The following is a 16,231-nucleotide window of genomic DNA, read 5'->3' as shown; positions in this document are numbered from 1 at the left end:
GTTGAGACAACCATATAGTGAGCACAACTGAGACTTGGTTACACTAGCTTTCCTAGCATTGCTTAAATTTATTTCCTTTTTGTTGAAAAAGGAAAATCATCAAGATAGGAACAGTCCTGTCACAGAGGTAAAAAGATAGGGGCTACTTAATAATTGAAAATGCTCATGAATGTTGTAAACAATGTGGAATGAGCTTGCTCTAATCATGATACTATAATGTCAGGAGGTGTTACATTTCCGAGCCAAGACAGTCTGACCTATTATTTAGCATGTATTTATTTTGGTTGTATGTGTAACTGTCTAATGAAAAAGTAATTTTGCCTTTCATAGTAAGGATAAAAAATTTTAACACAGTAACAGTTATTTTGGGCATTTCTAAAGCCACAGGTGTGAAGTCAATGGCTTCCTTTTGTAAGTCAACTGATGATGCAAATAAAGTAACCCGAGTGACTGTGAGAAATATTATCTCTGCTCGAGATGCCCTTTATAAATGTAATAATGTTGCAATGTGCTTAATTGCCCGCAACTGAACTGTACCTTTTTAAGGTACATTTGTTAAATATTGCATACCTTTAAAATGAAATTTAGTATAAAGTAAGTAAAAGTATGATTAATTAAAAGAAATCAAATAGAAGATAAACTGTGAAACCTTTTTTGTGAGTGAATTATTTGGATAGAACAGTAATTGGTATACTTTTTAATAGTGAGGCTGTTTAAAAAATAAGGGTCTAGTAATTAAAAGGTGTATAAGTCTGGCTCAGCTGTCTTAAAATTGATATTTATTTGAATTCCTAACACAAACAGTATCAGAATAAAATGTAGAAATAGCCAACATGCAACTAGATTTCTAATGTTTTTAGGCTAATATAAAATTTCTGCTACAAAACATTTCAATCAAGTGAGTGAATCAGGAAGAAACGTAACAGTAGGTATAAAAACCAGCATGGTTTTTAAATATAAAAAGTAGAATGATAGGATACACATAGACTGTAAAAGGAAATTTTTATGAGAGCCTCAGCCAAGTGTATTCCTCAGTGATTTAGGTTTCAGGTGAGAACTTTTGCATAGGGGATGAATGTCTGTGTCAACTGTGCATGGAAAATATCCAAATAAGAGTCTTAATTTTTGCATAAAGCTTTTAACAATAAGAGTGCTGCAGTAACTGCAATATAATCCTAATTCTGCATTATAAAGTAGTTTTCTGTTACAAATAAGTCATGAGATGTTACTTCGCTTCTGTTTATCAAGGAGCTCCGACTCTTCTTTCTACCTTTTTACCTAGGCATCTGTTGTGGCTGATTGACTTAGAGGTCTAAGAAATCATGGTTTCTGGATGGGGTTTTCTGATACCTAGACTACTGCAAGTGGTGATAGTCGACAGTGTCATGATTCTAAATGTATATGATGCTACATTTCATGTCCCTATTTTACAGCAATAGGCACGCTACAGATCCTTCCTGTCCTTCGTGCCTTTTCTCATAGAATGAAGGAGAGATGCTGGTCATCAGCAATATGAGACTAAATGCTGGAAGACTCATTGCTACTATGTACAGTTTCTGAAAACTCTGCTACCACTTGTTCAAAATGCTTAACAGCAGCAGTACATGATGATATTACGGTATCAGTACAGCTGAAGATTCAAATAGTATCACCTATCGTAACGTGTCTATCTCTGATTGTATCCTTTCTAATATTCAGTAAAGCTTGAGCTCCTGATGCATCTTTACCCCTAGATGTGAAAGTTCCAAAAGTTCCCTTCTGTCACTGAAACCCAGTTGTCTTTGGGACAATTGTTCTTTCCCAACATAATTGGCAGAAATTGTTCAAGTGAAGTTGAAAGTATCTGCATATCTAAGGCACACGGAGTGACTGCTTACATCTTGTTTCATAACAAGTTAGTAAAAAAAAAAGTAGACCATAATAATCTGTAAATTTTCATCTGTAATCTTGTAATTTCTTTTACTTACTATAACCAGGATGGAATACAAATGAAACGACAGTACAAATGCCCATCTTTAAAGATCCTATTCTTGTGCTCTGCCACATACACTTCCTGGCAGCCTACTTTTACTGGAAGTTCAACTACTTGCTCTTGATCTTCATTGTCAGCTGAGGATTAGCGTTTACAGTTTCAGCACTTTACCAAAGCAGCTCCTTTGGGATAGCGTGGATTGCAAACACAGGGACAAGGCCCATGGAACTGGAGATAAAATATTATTAATTTAGAGAATGCAGCTGTGGAATGAACTTGGAGAGTTTCCTTGGAGAGTCAGGCACCGGAAGATTCCCCTTTTCAATGACTGGCATGGTTAATCTTACCGAGTGAGACCTAAAATTACCTGCGAAGCGTCAGCCTTGTCACAAGGGTAAAGAGCAGAAGGAAAACTACCACTGTTGTGTATAACAGTATGGACTTAATTCACCTGCTTGATGCTTCAACACTAAAAAAGGAGTATAGGTAGAAAAGGTACAGAAGCAGGTGGCAAAATTTATTAGAAGAATAATGGAGAAGGAATGAAAAGTTTAAGGATGTTTATCTTGGAAACAAATGAGAAAAACATCATGGGAATCTCTAGACTGATAATGGTTTAAAGAAGCTTTTTTACAGCTTTTTTTTCCAATGCAGGAGCAGCTAATGAGAGTGAGGAAAAAATATCCCAGTATAATCACCAAAATATTTGTATGAAAGTTGTGGAAACTTCTGTTGTAAGTTAGGATTTTAAATAAGACTCAGAAAAGGATAATTAGAACCTTCTCAGTTACATTGAAATAAAATACAGAGTGGTATGAAGATACTCAAAGGTGTAGAGTAATTTCCATCTGTTATGAAGGAACCTTCCTTACTTAGTCTCATAACTTTCCGTTATAGAGAAATTAGATAGCTTTTTCTGAATGATTTGGCCATTGTTAAACTATTGGAGGAATGTGGTATTCTCTTTATTTTTAAATGCCGCTCTTTATTATAGCTAAAAAGAGTGTTGAAAAATTTCTAGATGAATTGGATATGTTACTATATTCTGCCTCTTTAAACCTTTATTGGGACTTTATAGCTTTTTGTATGTTACAGATAGTAAAAATACAATAAACAATTCTGTTACAGATTAATTTTAACAAACAAGAAGAAACAAAGTCACAAAGATGCCACTTCTCAGTTTAATCTTGCAGTTAGTTTGAACTGCTGCAGAAAACGTAGAAGGAAGTATCTGTCTCTTGTTCTGAGGAAACCTGGAAGTAACAAGTACAGCCAGAGTTCTTTTTTCCTTTATATACTTTATATCCCTTATAATCTAGCTTTAAAACCACACAGAAATATAGTAACATCAATTGGGCCAGCCTGTAGTTATGTGTTCATCTTCTCCATGTTCAATTTTTCTTGCAGCCTTGCACAGCACTATTGTACTTAGCTATTTTTCACTGCTACCTTGTCACCAAAGAGCAGCCGTGCTGCTGCTAATAAACAAAGTTAATAAACAAAGACTGCAGTTTTAGTCAATACTGAGCATTATAAACAGAAAAAAATGGACAGGTGAGGTAATCCTGCCAGTTCCAGCTAGACTTCTTGTCTAGCTGATGTGTAAACTGTTGATTCATTCACAGAGTCACATCCTACTCAGTTATGAAAACCGAGGGTTTTTTCCCCCCCATAATTTCTTGTCTTTTTTACTGAGTTTCTGAATGTATTAAAATAAACTAGATTCAGTGACATCAATTCATCTGTAGTTACAAATTTATTTAGGGTCATACCAGATTAATAAATTAATTCAATTATGACATCAGAAGAGTGCAATGAGAGGAATATTTGCTATTTTGCGAGGGAGGTCACATAAGCTGAGAACAACATGTGTCAAAGTGTGAACTGGAAGCCTTTGCAGAAAGCCCTAGTAAATGGGGAAAAGAGAGAATGGAACCAGGGTGGCTTGAAGACCTCACCTTGGCCATGTCTTTTACTTCTAAGAGTGGCTTATATGAAGTTCCTGCCAGCAGAGAATTTTTGGTTCCATTCTCCAGCGTGAGGCAAATGCTGTTAGGGCATAAAAGGTCCTGCTCCCTTGCACGACAAGGAGAGACTGAAACCGAGATCTTAGTTTTGGATGCTGATTAGCGTTGTTGTAGTTGGCTTTTCCTACTTGAGTTACAAGTGAGCAGCAGCACTGGTATAAACCAAGGGCAAGATCATTTAGCAACCACCCTCCTTTCTTTCCATTTTCTTAGCTCGGTTTCTTCTGTTTAGCATTTCAGGCACAGTCAGTATAATTCACTTACGTTTGGAGTATATATACTTACTCAGAATAAAAGTGTGTTTGCTACAATAGTTCTTTCAGTGAAATTATTGGAAAACATAATGTCTCATATGTGTTAACTGCAGTAACTTGGTTTAACTGCATCTTTGTCTTTTTAACCTAGGATCAAGATTTTGTCCACTTTATGTTTTTCGTGTGAATTCAATTAGAGTATTGTATTGATAAAGAAATACTTCTGTGATTTGAGAGACATTGAGAGCATTTTTCTTAGTATGAATGAGGTTATTTCTTTTGTAAGTCACCATGTTTAGAGCCTCTGTGAAGTCCTTCTTGTATGACTACTGTAGTTTGTAGACTCTAAAGATGATCTTCTACTTAAAAGTTTCATCAGTGTTCATCTGTTCCTATTTTAGGTTAATGAATATCGCAGAATAAATAAAGTACATATACCTTAATAAGTTAAAGAATGGGAAACATGAAAATGATGGTTTTTTCCAGTTAGCTCCATCTGTAAAACAACTCAAACAGTATGTAGGTGAAAAAACTAAAAATTTCAGAGATTTATTTCTACTGACAATTTAAGGAGGATTTACTCTATGTTTAGAAAAAAACCTTAGAGTGAAATATCTTACTATTTGACACTGCTGAACATGTCTGATATTGTCATTGTATGGCTTACATTTAAACTGATTGTTCTAAACAAAATACTTAAAGAGCTAGCAAAAACCTCTATATCTGTTAACTTTTGTTTGAGAGTTGGGGAAAAAAATGCATTTCCCACCTGAAAAAAAATAGTGTGGTGTTCATTTTTCCCTACATTCTTCATTTTAACAGATTAAAAAATTCAAGATTATTTCCAACAACTCCCATAGGATAGACTGTGTGGTTTTGAGGTAAACTTGGCAGTTACTGTTCCTGCATAGATTGTGGAAGACTGGGATTCAGGGCAGGTAGAAACTAAAACCTAGGTCTCTTACATTTTAGGTAAATACCCAAACATATTGGATTTTATGGTATCTTTTACAGTATTCCACAATGTTTTCTGGACATAATGTCTGAGATCGGGGGAAAAAAAAAAAGTTAGTGAAATAAACCCGGTACTTTCAGCAGGAAATCAAAGTAAATGCCTCAAATGAAAAGCCACTTAATTAGAAGATTCTGACTAGCTTTTTTCAATATCCAGATTTCTGCCAGTTATTTTAAATTCCAGGGCATAGATTAAAAAGTAGCATTTTTGCTACAGTTGTGTTTTTTAACACTTTTCAATTTGTATTCTCTAAATATTTGTGTTAGAATTTTTTTAACTAAAGTTTAAGCTTAGACATTTCATGGCTCTGAAGTTAAACCTACTGAGAGTAGAAAATAGTTAATTATTGTTTATTTGAGGAAACCAGTTAAAATCATGTGTCAATTCCAATGAGACAGTGGAGATTTCATTTTGCCAGCAAGAAAGTCTAAGTGCTGTGGATTAAGCGAATGATCTCTGCTGACGTCTAGTTTCTGTCAATGTTTCATTTTCACTGATATGAAAGCTGAAAACTCTGAATTGTGAATGGCATCAAGACTGTAGTTGTGTTATCAGCCTGGGTATGATAATCCATTGATTTTAAACAGAATTGGAAGTGATGTTCTTGTTTGAAGTTAGGCTTGAGTCTTTAATTGATTAATAATTTTTCTTTGCCTGCTAGACTTGAAGTAGCATCATGGTCTTATGAAGAGGATTTTTATATGGTGCCCTTTCTCATTTCAGTCAAATACTGGAAAAACTGTCATTTGGTGGCTAAGAAAAGTTCTATTTTGCATTGCTGAACATAATGTTTTTTTAAAAAAGTTGCTTTTCTGTAGCCTCCACGTGTCAGTACGAAAGCACAGCCTCAGGGCTTTTCTGCCCATTACATTACATGGAGCTGAAAATACATGTGAGGTCATTGGTCAAACTGAGAAAATTAACTATTTTCAAGTAGTTTATAAAATGCACAAAGAAGTTTTGGGTTTGTTTGGGTTTTTTTTCCTCTTTTTTTTCTCTTTTTTTTTCCTCTCTTTTTTTTATCCTACTGGTAAAAGTTGTCACTTCTTTTTTTTTCAGCACTGCTGAGCCAAATAGTTGTTATGAATACTTTTCCCTGTGTTTCTGCGTGAGTTTAGAGTTCATATTTCTTGTTTTGTTCCATACATAATCACAGAAACGCTGTTTGAAGGGGATCTCTGAACCAACCTCCCACTCAAAGCATGGTTATTGCCAACACTAGATCAGGGCAGCTTGACCTTTGTCTAGGCGAGTTTTGAAAACCTCCATGGATGGCAATCCCACAGCCTCTTGGGACAACCTGTGCTAGTGCTGCACTGCTCTCCTAGTGAAAAAACTTCTAATGTCTAACTTGAGCCTCCCAATGTGCCATTATAATGCATTTTGTACTTTGTTTTGTATTTGTGACTACCAGGAAGAATTTGACTCTAATTTTTTTTTCAGGTGATTTTTCAGATGAGATAGCCGGTTTCCATTTATCTGCTGCTCATCCTCTTTCTAATGCATCCCCATATGTAATTTGTCTAATTTGTAATGAGAGCACACACACCACTGGCTCATAGGCTGGTTTCCACCCTATTTTCCAGGGTTTCTTAGCAGAGCTGGTGTTCAAACAGTTGTTTCCTAACCTCTACCAACACATGGGGTTGTGTAAGAATAGCATCCATCCCAAAGAGAAGTGAGTGTACTCAGAGATGGGTTGGCTAGCACTATTGTAAAAGTAGAAAGCATTAAGTGTTTAATACAGTACAGGGAAGAATGTTGTATGTTACCAGGTAGTCATTGCCACCACGCAGAAAAATTGTTGAATGAATGGACTTGGCAGAATTGAAAGCGAACAAACCCTTTTTGAAGGCTGGATTCCAGCCACATCTGTGCTCCATGCCTGGGAATAGGAAATGAGGGACAGGCTACAATCAGTAATAAAACTTCTGAGAGAACTGTAGCCAGGAAATGAGAAGTGGCTACTACACTTACATCTGGCCTCAACACCCGGGATACTTACTTAAACATCCCCCTTCTAATGTGAGATTTTAAGAAGCTTTGGAAATTTCAGAATCATTGAAGTGAACTTTTAGAAGGCAGGAATGGCTTTGGAACTTGTCAGTATTCGAGATTTTTTTTTTTTTTTTTTTATAAAATGCTGAAAGCTTTGTGGGCATTTCTGGAGGACAGGAAGAAACAAATTCTGCAGAATAATAGGATACATCAGATTACTGAACTTGCTTTTATTACTTGCCTTTGGCAGTAGCTCATGGATCATGAGAGGCCCATAGATTGCTGCTTTTTGACTGATACTGAATTTCTCATTTCCAGAAAGATGTGGGGAACCAAGAGTAAGCAGAATTAACTCAATTCCAGTACAAAGCGAGTATTCCAATAGAAACTATTCTTGACCTTGACAGAGAAATCCAAACTCTTACAAACAGTTGCTTTTGACACTGAAAAGTCTACACAGCTCTCTCAGATATGACATTTTACAGTACAAAAAAAATCTGGACTAGTCATATAAGCCTCATGAACTTCACCACTGTAACTTCCAGCAGATATGAGTGTGATTCAGTGAACTCTTTCTCACAAGACAAAAATGAGCAGAACTTAAATATCAATTTTCCAGCCTAACTTTTCATTATCATTAGTTCTTTGCATAAATTCATACCAACTTCTTTTTCTCTAAAATTTATAGTGGTTTATTAAAGTAGATACTTGTATTTTTGGAAACAATGCAGAAAAGTAGAGAGATTTTGCGTCAGTACAGATAGACGGAATGAGCTATTTAGGCCATTGTTAAAATACATCTATATATATGGGTTATGGATATGCATTGCCGAGTTTTCCACTTAAATATTCTGTTACTGTATGGTTTGATGTAATTATCTGGGTTTACAACCAAAAAAACCCCTATCATCCCAAGAGCCTGTTTTTTCAGTTTCACAACACAAATCTTGGCCACTTGCATTACCAGTAACTCACTGGAGCGTAGAGACTGGAAAGGGTAGTCTTGGGATACCTGAGTTTAGTTCCAGGCTCTGAAGTTTGCCTTGGTACTGGTCACTTTCAGTTCCCTGGTGACTGAACTCCTGAGCCCTCTCAGACAGCAATGTTCTGAGTAGAGTGTAAGTGCAGACAACTTGAACAAAATGCAGTTTTATTTGCATTGCATTTTCTGAAAAATATATGCTATACAATTTTTACCAAATTTTCTTCAAATACTGTGCTGTTCTAAGCACCTAATTATTGCTGCATGTTATTACTTTAGTTTCTCGCTCAAACCTTTGCAGGCTAGAGGATTAAAAAAACAATTACTGGTCTGTAAAATAGATCAAAAAGTTTATTTATGGACTTCCTAAAATGAATACTTTGTATTTTGTTTCAAATATGCATATTCATCTCAAGTGGTTCTGCTCAGTAAGTAGAAAACATATCGTGAGTAACTAATTATTTAATAGATTTTTGTCTTTTGTGTTTAATTTTTTCTATCAGCTATCAATATGTGTGATATTTTTCTTGGAATGGAAAAAGATGTAGTAACAAACTACTTTGGCAGATGATAAGTTGTTTGCTGCTAGAAAACTATAACCTTGAAAAGTTCATACTTTGAGGCAAAAGTTGTGACCTTGTGCCCAAGAGGAAACAAAAGTTAAATTATTTCAGTACAGGAGGCTTAAGAATTGGCAAAAGGCTTGTGCTTTTTATGCATCAGTGAGACTGGTAAGCAAATCATCATACAAACAAAGGCTGTAGATTATAAGGAAGCCACAGAACTGAATGTAACCAAAAATAAACTTGAAGTTCAGCATAGATAATATACTTTAAATGAAGAATGCAACGTTTGGCAAAATTAAAAGGCAAGCAAGGTCTCAGAGATTACATGTGTTATTGATGGAGACGGGCCAGACAACCAACCACCAATTATATACTATTGTCAGTGTAAAGCGTTGAAATATGCCAGGTTTCTAGATTTCCAAATTTTGTTCTCAACTTCATTCAGCTCTTTCTTATTAGTAACTCATGTCCTGCCCCATTCAACAAAGAACAGTCAACAGTGAAGGTTTTTTTTGAACCAGTGAAAAGGCAGAGGACGCCACTTACCCCTGACTCCACAAACTCCTGTGAGGGTAGTGATGACCCTCATGTCCTTCCTGTGGAAGCCAGAGACATGACCCTCTCATTGCTCTGCTACAGGCCAGAGGGTTCAGTAAGCATGTAGGGGGAAAGGGCTGAAAGCAAGAGAAAAACATGCAACTGCTGTGTCCTGGGGGCAGCATGTGGACTCAAGATTGAACTCAGGTGACAAGAGCAGGTAGATTAGAAAAATGACACATAAGCAACATGAAATAACCCTGCTTTCCCCTTCTGGGAAAGGGTCGGTGGCAGTTGAGAGCTCGAGGCAGCATTTTGGTACAGAGAAGAGGTGTGCCTCCAGACTCCTGTCTTGCCTGATGGAGAAGGAGCTGCCGGTTTGTTCCTATAACGCCTCTATGATATAATGTAAAATATATTCTTAGAGGAGTTTTCCTGAAAATACAAAGCAAATCCCAGCAATTCTTGCCTTATGTGTTGATATCCGTGGTAAATAATATTTGAGATCATTTTTAACTTACTCATGGTGGTAATATTTATTTTGGTAAGAGCCTCTGACAGTTCAGGTGAAATAATTTTGCATCATTAATTTATATCTGAACTATATAAAGGATATATTTCTGCATTAAGGAAGTTGGTCTCACAGATTTAGTTTTTTCCAGGAGGTTATTCTTTGTTCTGTCTTAGGTTTCATATATGTTTTTTAATAATCTCCTCTCAAGAATCTCTGAAATTATAATTCTAAAGCCCAAAAAATCTATTTTGCACTTTTAATTTTTTGGCTTAGTATACCATTTTAATGTTTCATAGAAAATACTTAATTTTTTGAAGTTTTGCTTGTGTCTGTTCAGGGAGCTAAATAAACTGCTTAAGCTATATTCATAATTTTTAGGTTGCCAAACTTTACAGTCTCTATTAGCAAAATCAGGTGAGTTGAATTCCACGCTAAGAAATTTAAAGATCACTGTCAGACCCCTTTAAATCACAAGGATAAAGCCAAAAGAAAAGTCAGAGTTCTTTTTGTTTTCTCTTTGTATTTGAATCTCTTACAATATGCCATGTTGCATTTTCCAGCTTTTTTCGGGCAATGACAGGAGCTAAAAAATTCTAACTTTTTACAATGAAAATTAAAATTCCCATGACATCATTTACCTCCAGAAACAGTGGCTTTGAGAAAAAACTTCCATTATAGAACGTGAAATGAATCTGTAACTTTGGTCGTAGTGAGACGGTTTTAATTATCATATATGGAGATTTGGTTATTGTGGGTTCAGAAATATGAATGAAATGGCATGCCTGAAGGAATCATTGCAGTTCTGTATGTACATGGCAGCTGACTATGAATGTGCTCCTAGTCCACTGGAAATGGAAGGTAAAATGTGTGCGTGTATCTTAAGCTACTCTCCCTGGATCTGACACCTAAAAGTCTTCTTAGGTTTTCTTCTATTTTACATTTGGCATGAGATAGCAGTACCTATATAATGATATGAATGGCTTAAATGGTTTATAATCACTTGTTAAGCTGAGGCAACTTGTTACGGGCTTGCACCCAGTGGTTGAAAAGCATTTTAGTCATTAGTCATTCTGTGCAGTATTGTTGGATAAATGAAGATAAGCTATAACAAGAGAAGATATTTGCATCTGTCTGGTGGAATTAGGTAAAAGTACACTTGGAAGAATAAATTACATTTTTTTTTCCCTGGTATTAAGCAGTTTATTGTCTAGTGCCATGGGCTCTTGGATCACTTAGCCCATGTTTCTTACTGTTGTATTTGCAGCTAACAGCTGGTCACATCCTAAAGCAAAGTTACTTGTCTTTGTAACAGCTGGACTGTGTGATGCATGTTATCAGTGTTGGGCCTCCTCCTAGAGTTTAGTTATAATGAAAAAGAAGTATTTCTTGAATGTTACTCTTCTGGAGCGTCATAAATTAAATGTATTTGCTTTACTACAGTATTTCTCTCTGCTTTGTGTGTTGAAATTGATTGCAATTTAGTGATTGCAAAGTATGTGTGGGCTTAAATAAAACAATTGTTAATTATCTTCTCTCTTCTGCAGAAAATTACATCAGCAGTTTGAAATGTATAAGGAGCAAGTGAAGAAGATGGGTGAAGAATCACAACAGCAGCAGGAGCAGAAGGGTGATGCCCCAACCTGTGGCATCTGCCACAAAACAAAATTTGCTGATGGCTGTGGCCATAACTGTTCATATTGCCAAACTAAATTCTGTGCACGCTGTGGAGGAAGAGTGTCTTTACGGTCAAATAAGGTATGGAGTTATGAAAGTTTAGTAACAAGCTTCTGCTAAACTCAGTATCTCTTATTCATTGCTTATGCATCGAAATCACATAGCTACTGAAATGGATTTCCTTTAAGGAGGTAATGATACTACTTCAGGGGCTTTTAAGACATCTGTCCTCATTTAAAATAATTTCCATTTGCAGATGGATTTGTGACCATGGCTTTTAAGTTAATAGATGCCACATTTCTACTAACACACTCATGAAAGTACAATTCTTTGATTGGAGGACTGAATCTTTGTATTGGAGACAGGGGGGTATATCTTGTGATCTAGTGATGCTGATGTTGAGAAACTGATTATTACAAGTTAGAGCAAGAATTTGTTTGTTTTCTGCTTGCCCAGGCTCTTCTCTACAAGATTATTGTAAAATTAGTGTTAGAACAGTATATACAATATATTATGGAGTTTTAAAATGTTTACTATCTATCATACATATGCACATGCATTATGTGTATGTACATATAACTATGCATACATATGTCAAAATATTTTAGGAAAAAATCACATGCACTAACAACATAGAGTTACAGCTAAGTATATTGGTGTTTATTGTATAACAGGTAAAACAGCAATCTGAATTTTAAAAAGTTTGATCATAGAGTAAAAAATTGAGCAGAACTGAGGTAATCACAGAAAACAGTTCTGAGATCAGTTTATTCAGCATTTTAGATAAAGATTCTGACAGATTCTTATAGAATATTCATGACAATACTCAAGATGCTAGTCTTTTGTGGAAACACATATTTTGTAAATCAATGCAATAATTTAATAATATAATATTTATTAATATAATCATTTTCCATTACAATTTATTTCCATAAATCTTTTTTTTTCTCTAATATGTTTATTGCAAATACCATGCAATATGCAAATATTAATCTTTTGGAAGGTGGGAGACAATTGTATAAAAGTTATGTATTTCTTCAAGATTGAAAGGTAGGCTTAAATAATGGAGTCAGGTTTTTGATTGACAAAGTATAAAATAATCTGCTATTTCCTTATGATTAAAGTAATTTAGATTATCTGTAAATCTCTTGAACTCCTTTGGATTTTGTTAAGGTAATTTTGAATTTCTTTCTTCAGTAAGCTCACACTTTTTTTTTTTGACTAAATCATATTGCCAGTAATAAGAGATGTAATAATTTCTGTATTAATTTCATCTGATTATAAAAGGCAATCAAGGCAGATATTTGAGTCATTATGTCTATGTACTTAGAAACATAGAAAAAGTGCATTAGGAGGAAGGCTTCATCTCCTAATGAAGTGTTCTGATACATCATTTAGACTGTCCTTGGAATGGATCATGTGAATTGGGCAGATATTTTTCTGACTTCTCTTGACAGATTTCTAATGAATTTCTTCCACACCCTCATAGGTCATTTGTTCCACTGCTTCTCCATCCTCACCGCAGAAAGCTTTTCTTATTGTCTAATCTAAATCTGTCTTTCTGTAAGCCAACTTCTCCATTCAGTATTATGAGTCTGTTATGCAGCTCTTCTCAGCTGGCTATTTTCTTGATACTATTGATAGTTTAGTGTGATAAATAAGCTTTTCTGTCTCTCATTCATTTCTGTTCTAGATAATTTATGAATACGATGGACAGAGCATCTCTAGACAGATCCCCTGTTAGGCTTCACTGGTGATACCTTTCCCTTAAAAAACTGTGACCATTTATTCCTGTTCTTTTCTTCTTGGCTTTTCATCAATTAAATTTTCTCATGGATGAAAATATTCCGATTCCATGGCAGCTGAGATTCTTTAAAAGCCTGGAAGCCCAACTCAGCAGTATGAACAAAACCCATTTACTCACTTTCTCTGTGACTCCTTGAAGGAACTCTAATACATGTAACAGACATGAATTCCCTTTACTACAGCCATTTGACTTTTCCATATTTTATCATAATTTATTCATATGAGTGCTAATTTTATTCTCTATTTTGGTTTCTACAAATCTGTCCAATGTGGATGTCAGACTCCCTTGTCTATTATTCAGTTGATCTAATGCTGTAATTCCTTAAAAATGAATAACTTGGCATCATATTTGCCACCTTTTATTCTTCTTGTCAGTGAAAGACTGTATCACTGTAAATAGTTAGATATTTTACACTAGATGTTTTATGCTGAATATCATCTGGTTTTAAAAATTTCTTACTGTTTTTTTTGTTGACTCACTTTATAGCTTCTCTTTCTGAAATATCAGTTTGAAGTATATCCTCTGGTTCATTCAGCATAAATTAATATCCTAGAGTAAGTATCTCTCTATTCACTGTGAACATGAATACAAAAGATTTAATTCAGACACAGAGTGTGGCAGACTCCTATTTATGATCTCGTTTATGCCTATACACATTATTCCATGAAAACTATTTTTGATCCACCAGAATTTACCAGAATTCATTCTTTTCTGTTTCCCTTAACGGATACAACTTCATCTTCTTGAAGGATGACTGATAAATTCCTGTTTTAACTGTGCTAGATTTTCTTTGGTCTTTGTAGACATTTTTTGGCAGTTTATATGTGTCTGCTTTGGACCTAATATATGATGATTCTTAAACTGACTGAAATGTTCTTTGATGGAGCTGTTTGATCTGTTTCTAACCTTTTTCATAATATCAAATTTCAAGCCACGTTCGTGCCATTTACACCAGATTCTGCTACTAAAAAGTTTAGTACAGGCCAGTGTTAGCAGCATGCATCTCAGAAGAGGCAGATTTGCAAAGAACACTTCTCTTTCAAAGCTCACAAGGAGGACTCCTGCTTACAAGTTTAGTAGGACTCCTGGCTTAGCAGGAACAGAGCAAGGAAATGTTTAACTGTTGTCAGAGCATTAGATTAGGATTCTCAGACTGATTGGATGATTTATTCATTTTTCAGTTTAGTTACAGTTCCTGAAATATATGCATTAAAATTCACAGAATCACAGACTGGTTGGGGTTGGAAGGGACCTCTGGAGATCATCTAGTCTAACCCCCCTGCCAGAGCAGGTTCACCTAGAGCAGGTTACACAGGAACACGTCCAGGTGGATTCTGAATGTCTCCAGAGTTGGAGACTCCACCACCTCTCTGGGCAGCCTGTTCCAGTACTCTGCCACCCTCAAAGTAAAGAAGTTCCACCTCATGTTGAGATGGAACTTCCTCTGTTCAAGTTTGTGCCCTTTGCCTCTTGTCCTGTTGCCGGGCACCACTGAAAAGAGCCTGGCCCCATCCTCCTGACACCCACCCTTTAAATATTCATAAGTGTTGATAAGATCCCCCCTCAGTTGTCTTTTTTCCAGACTAAAAAGACACAAGTCCTTCAGCTTTTCTTCATAAGAGAGGTGTTCCAGTCCCCTAATCATCTTGGTAGCCCTTTGCTGTACCCTCTCCAGCAGTTCCCTGTCCTTCTTGAACTGGGGAGCCCAGACCTGGACACAGTAGTCTGGATGCGGCCTCACCAGGGCAGAGTAGAGGGGGAGGATGACCTCTCTCGACCTGCTGGCCACACTCTTCTTGATGCCCCCCAGGATGCCATTGGCCTTCTTGGCCACAAGGGCACATTGCTGGCTCATGGTCATCCTGTTGTCCACCAGGACTCCCAGGTCTCTTTCCATCGATCTGCTCTCCAGCAGATCAGCCCCCAACCTGTGCTGGTGCATGGGGTTATTCCTCCCCAGGTGCAGCACCCTACACTTGCCCTTGTTGAATTTCATGATGTTCCTCTCTGCCCAGCTCTCCAGCCTGTCCAGGTCTCTCTGTATGGCAGCACAGCCTTCCGGTGTGTCAGCCACCCTTTCCAGTTTTGTATCATCGGCAGACTTGCTGAGGGTGCACTCTATCCCCTCATCCAGGTCACTGATGAATATATTGAAGAGGACTGGACCCAGTACTGACCCCTGGGGAACACCACTCATCACTGACCTCCAACTAGACTCTGTGCCCCTAATCATGACCCTCTGAGCTCTATCTTTCAACCAGTTTTCAATCCACTCCCCTGTCCAGGTTCAGTGTTGTACAAATAGTCATATATTCAAATATTCAATATATATTCAAATATTCATATATTCAAATATTCAATATATGTTGTGCAAATTCAGTTCAGGTTGTACAAATATTACCATTATGCAGGAGTTCCTGCTAGATCCAACAAATAAAACTGATAATGGTGGTACTGCTGCTTCTGTACTACCTATTATCTTGGTAAGTGGAGTATTCAGCCAGGATGGAGGCTTAAATTTCATGGGAGTAATGGACGTTGAACTGTCATCTTTTATGTTTATGAACAATTTCCAATTGATTAAAACTGAAGTAATAAATTGTACGACAGCAAGCCGTAACTGTTCTTAGTAATGTAGGTACCACTGATATACAAAATATACTGTTATTTTTTAATTATATACTGATTTATATAGGGAAATGAACAAGGCAGGAGACAACAGAATGAGGTTTATGCAGCTGAGAAATTTACATGCTAAAATATCGGACAAATACAGCTTCCAAATAGATACAACTTTGTATGCAGTGAATATAAATTCCAACAGCTCAGAATGCCAATTCAGTAAACCAACATTTCTCTTGTAGAGGAAGGAATTAATACTTGCC

The 16,231-nt window shown here is 36.3% G+C and overlaps 1 protein-coding gene across 3 annotated transcripts in view; it reads left to right on the top strand.

Moving 5' to 3' along the window:
- RIMS2 (regulating synaptic membrane exocytosis 2) overlaps positions 1 to 16,231 on the top strand; it is a 490,283-nt gene that overhangs the window by 82,654 nt on the left and 391,398 nt on the right. For all 3 annotated transcript variants that reach the window (XM_054192248.1, XM_054192250.1, XM_054192247.1), the window contains one exon: positions 11,410 to 11,620. In XM_054192248.1, coding sequence (XP_054048223.1) covers positions 11,410 to 11,620 — 211 coding nt within the window. The remainder of the gene's footprint in view (positions 1 to 11,409; positions 11,621 to 16,231) is intronic.

Source organism: Rissa tridactyla, chromosome 2, assembly GCF_028500815.1.
Source record: "Rissa tridactyla isolate bRisTri1 chromosome 2, bRisTri1.patW.cur.20221130, whole genome shotgun sequence".
Taxonomy (NCBI): Eukaryota; Metazoa; Chordata; class Aves; order Charadriiformes; family Laridae; genus Rissa; species Rissa tridactyla.
Note: the sequence above shows the minus strand (reverse complement) of the source record. Positions and strands in the feature narration are given on the sequence as shown.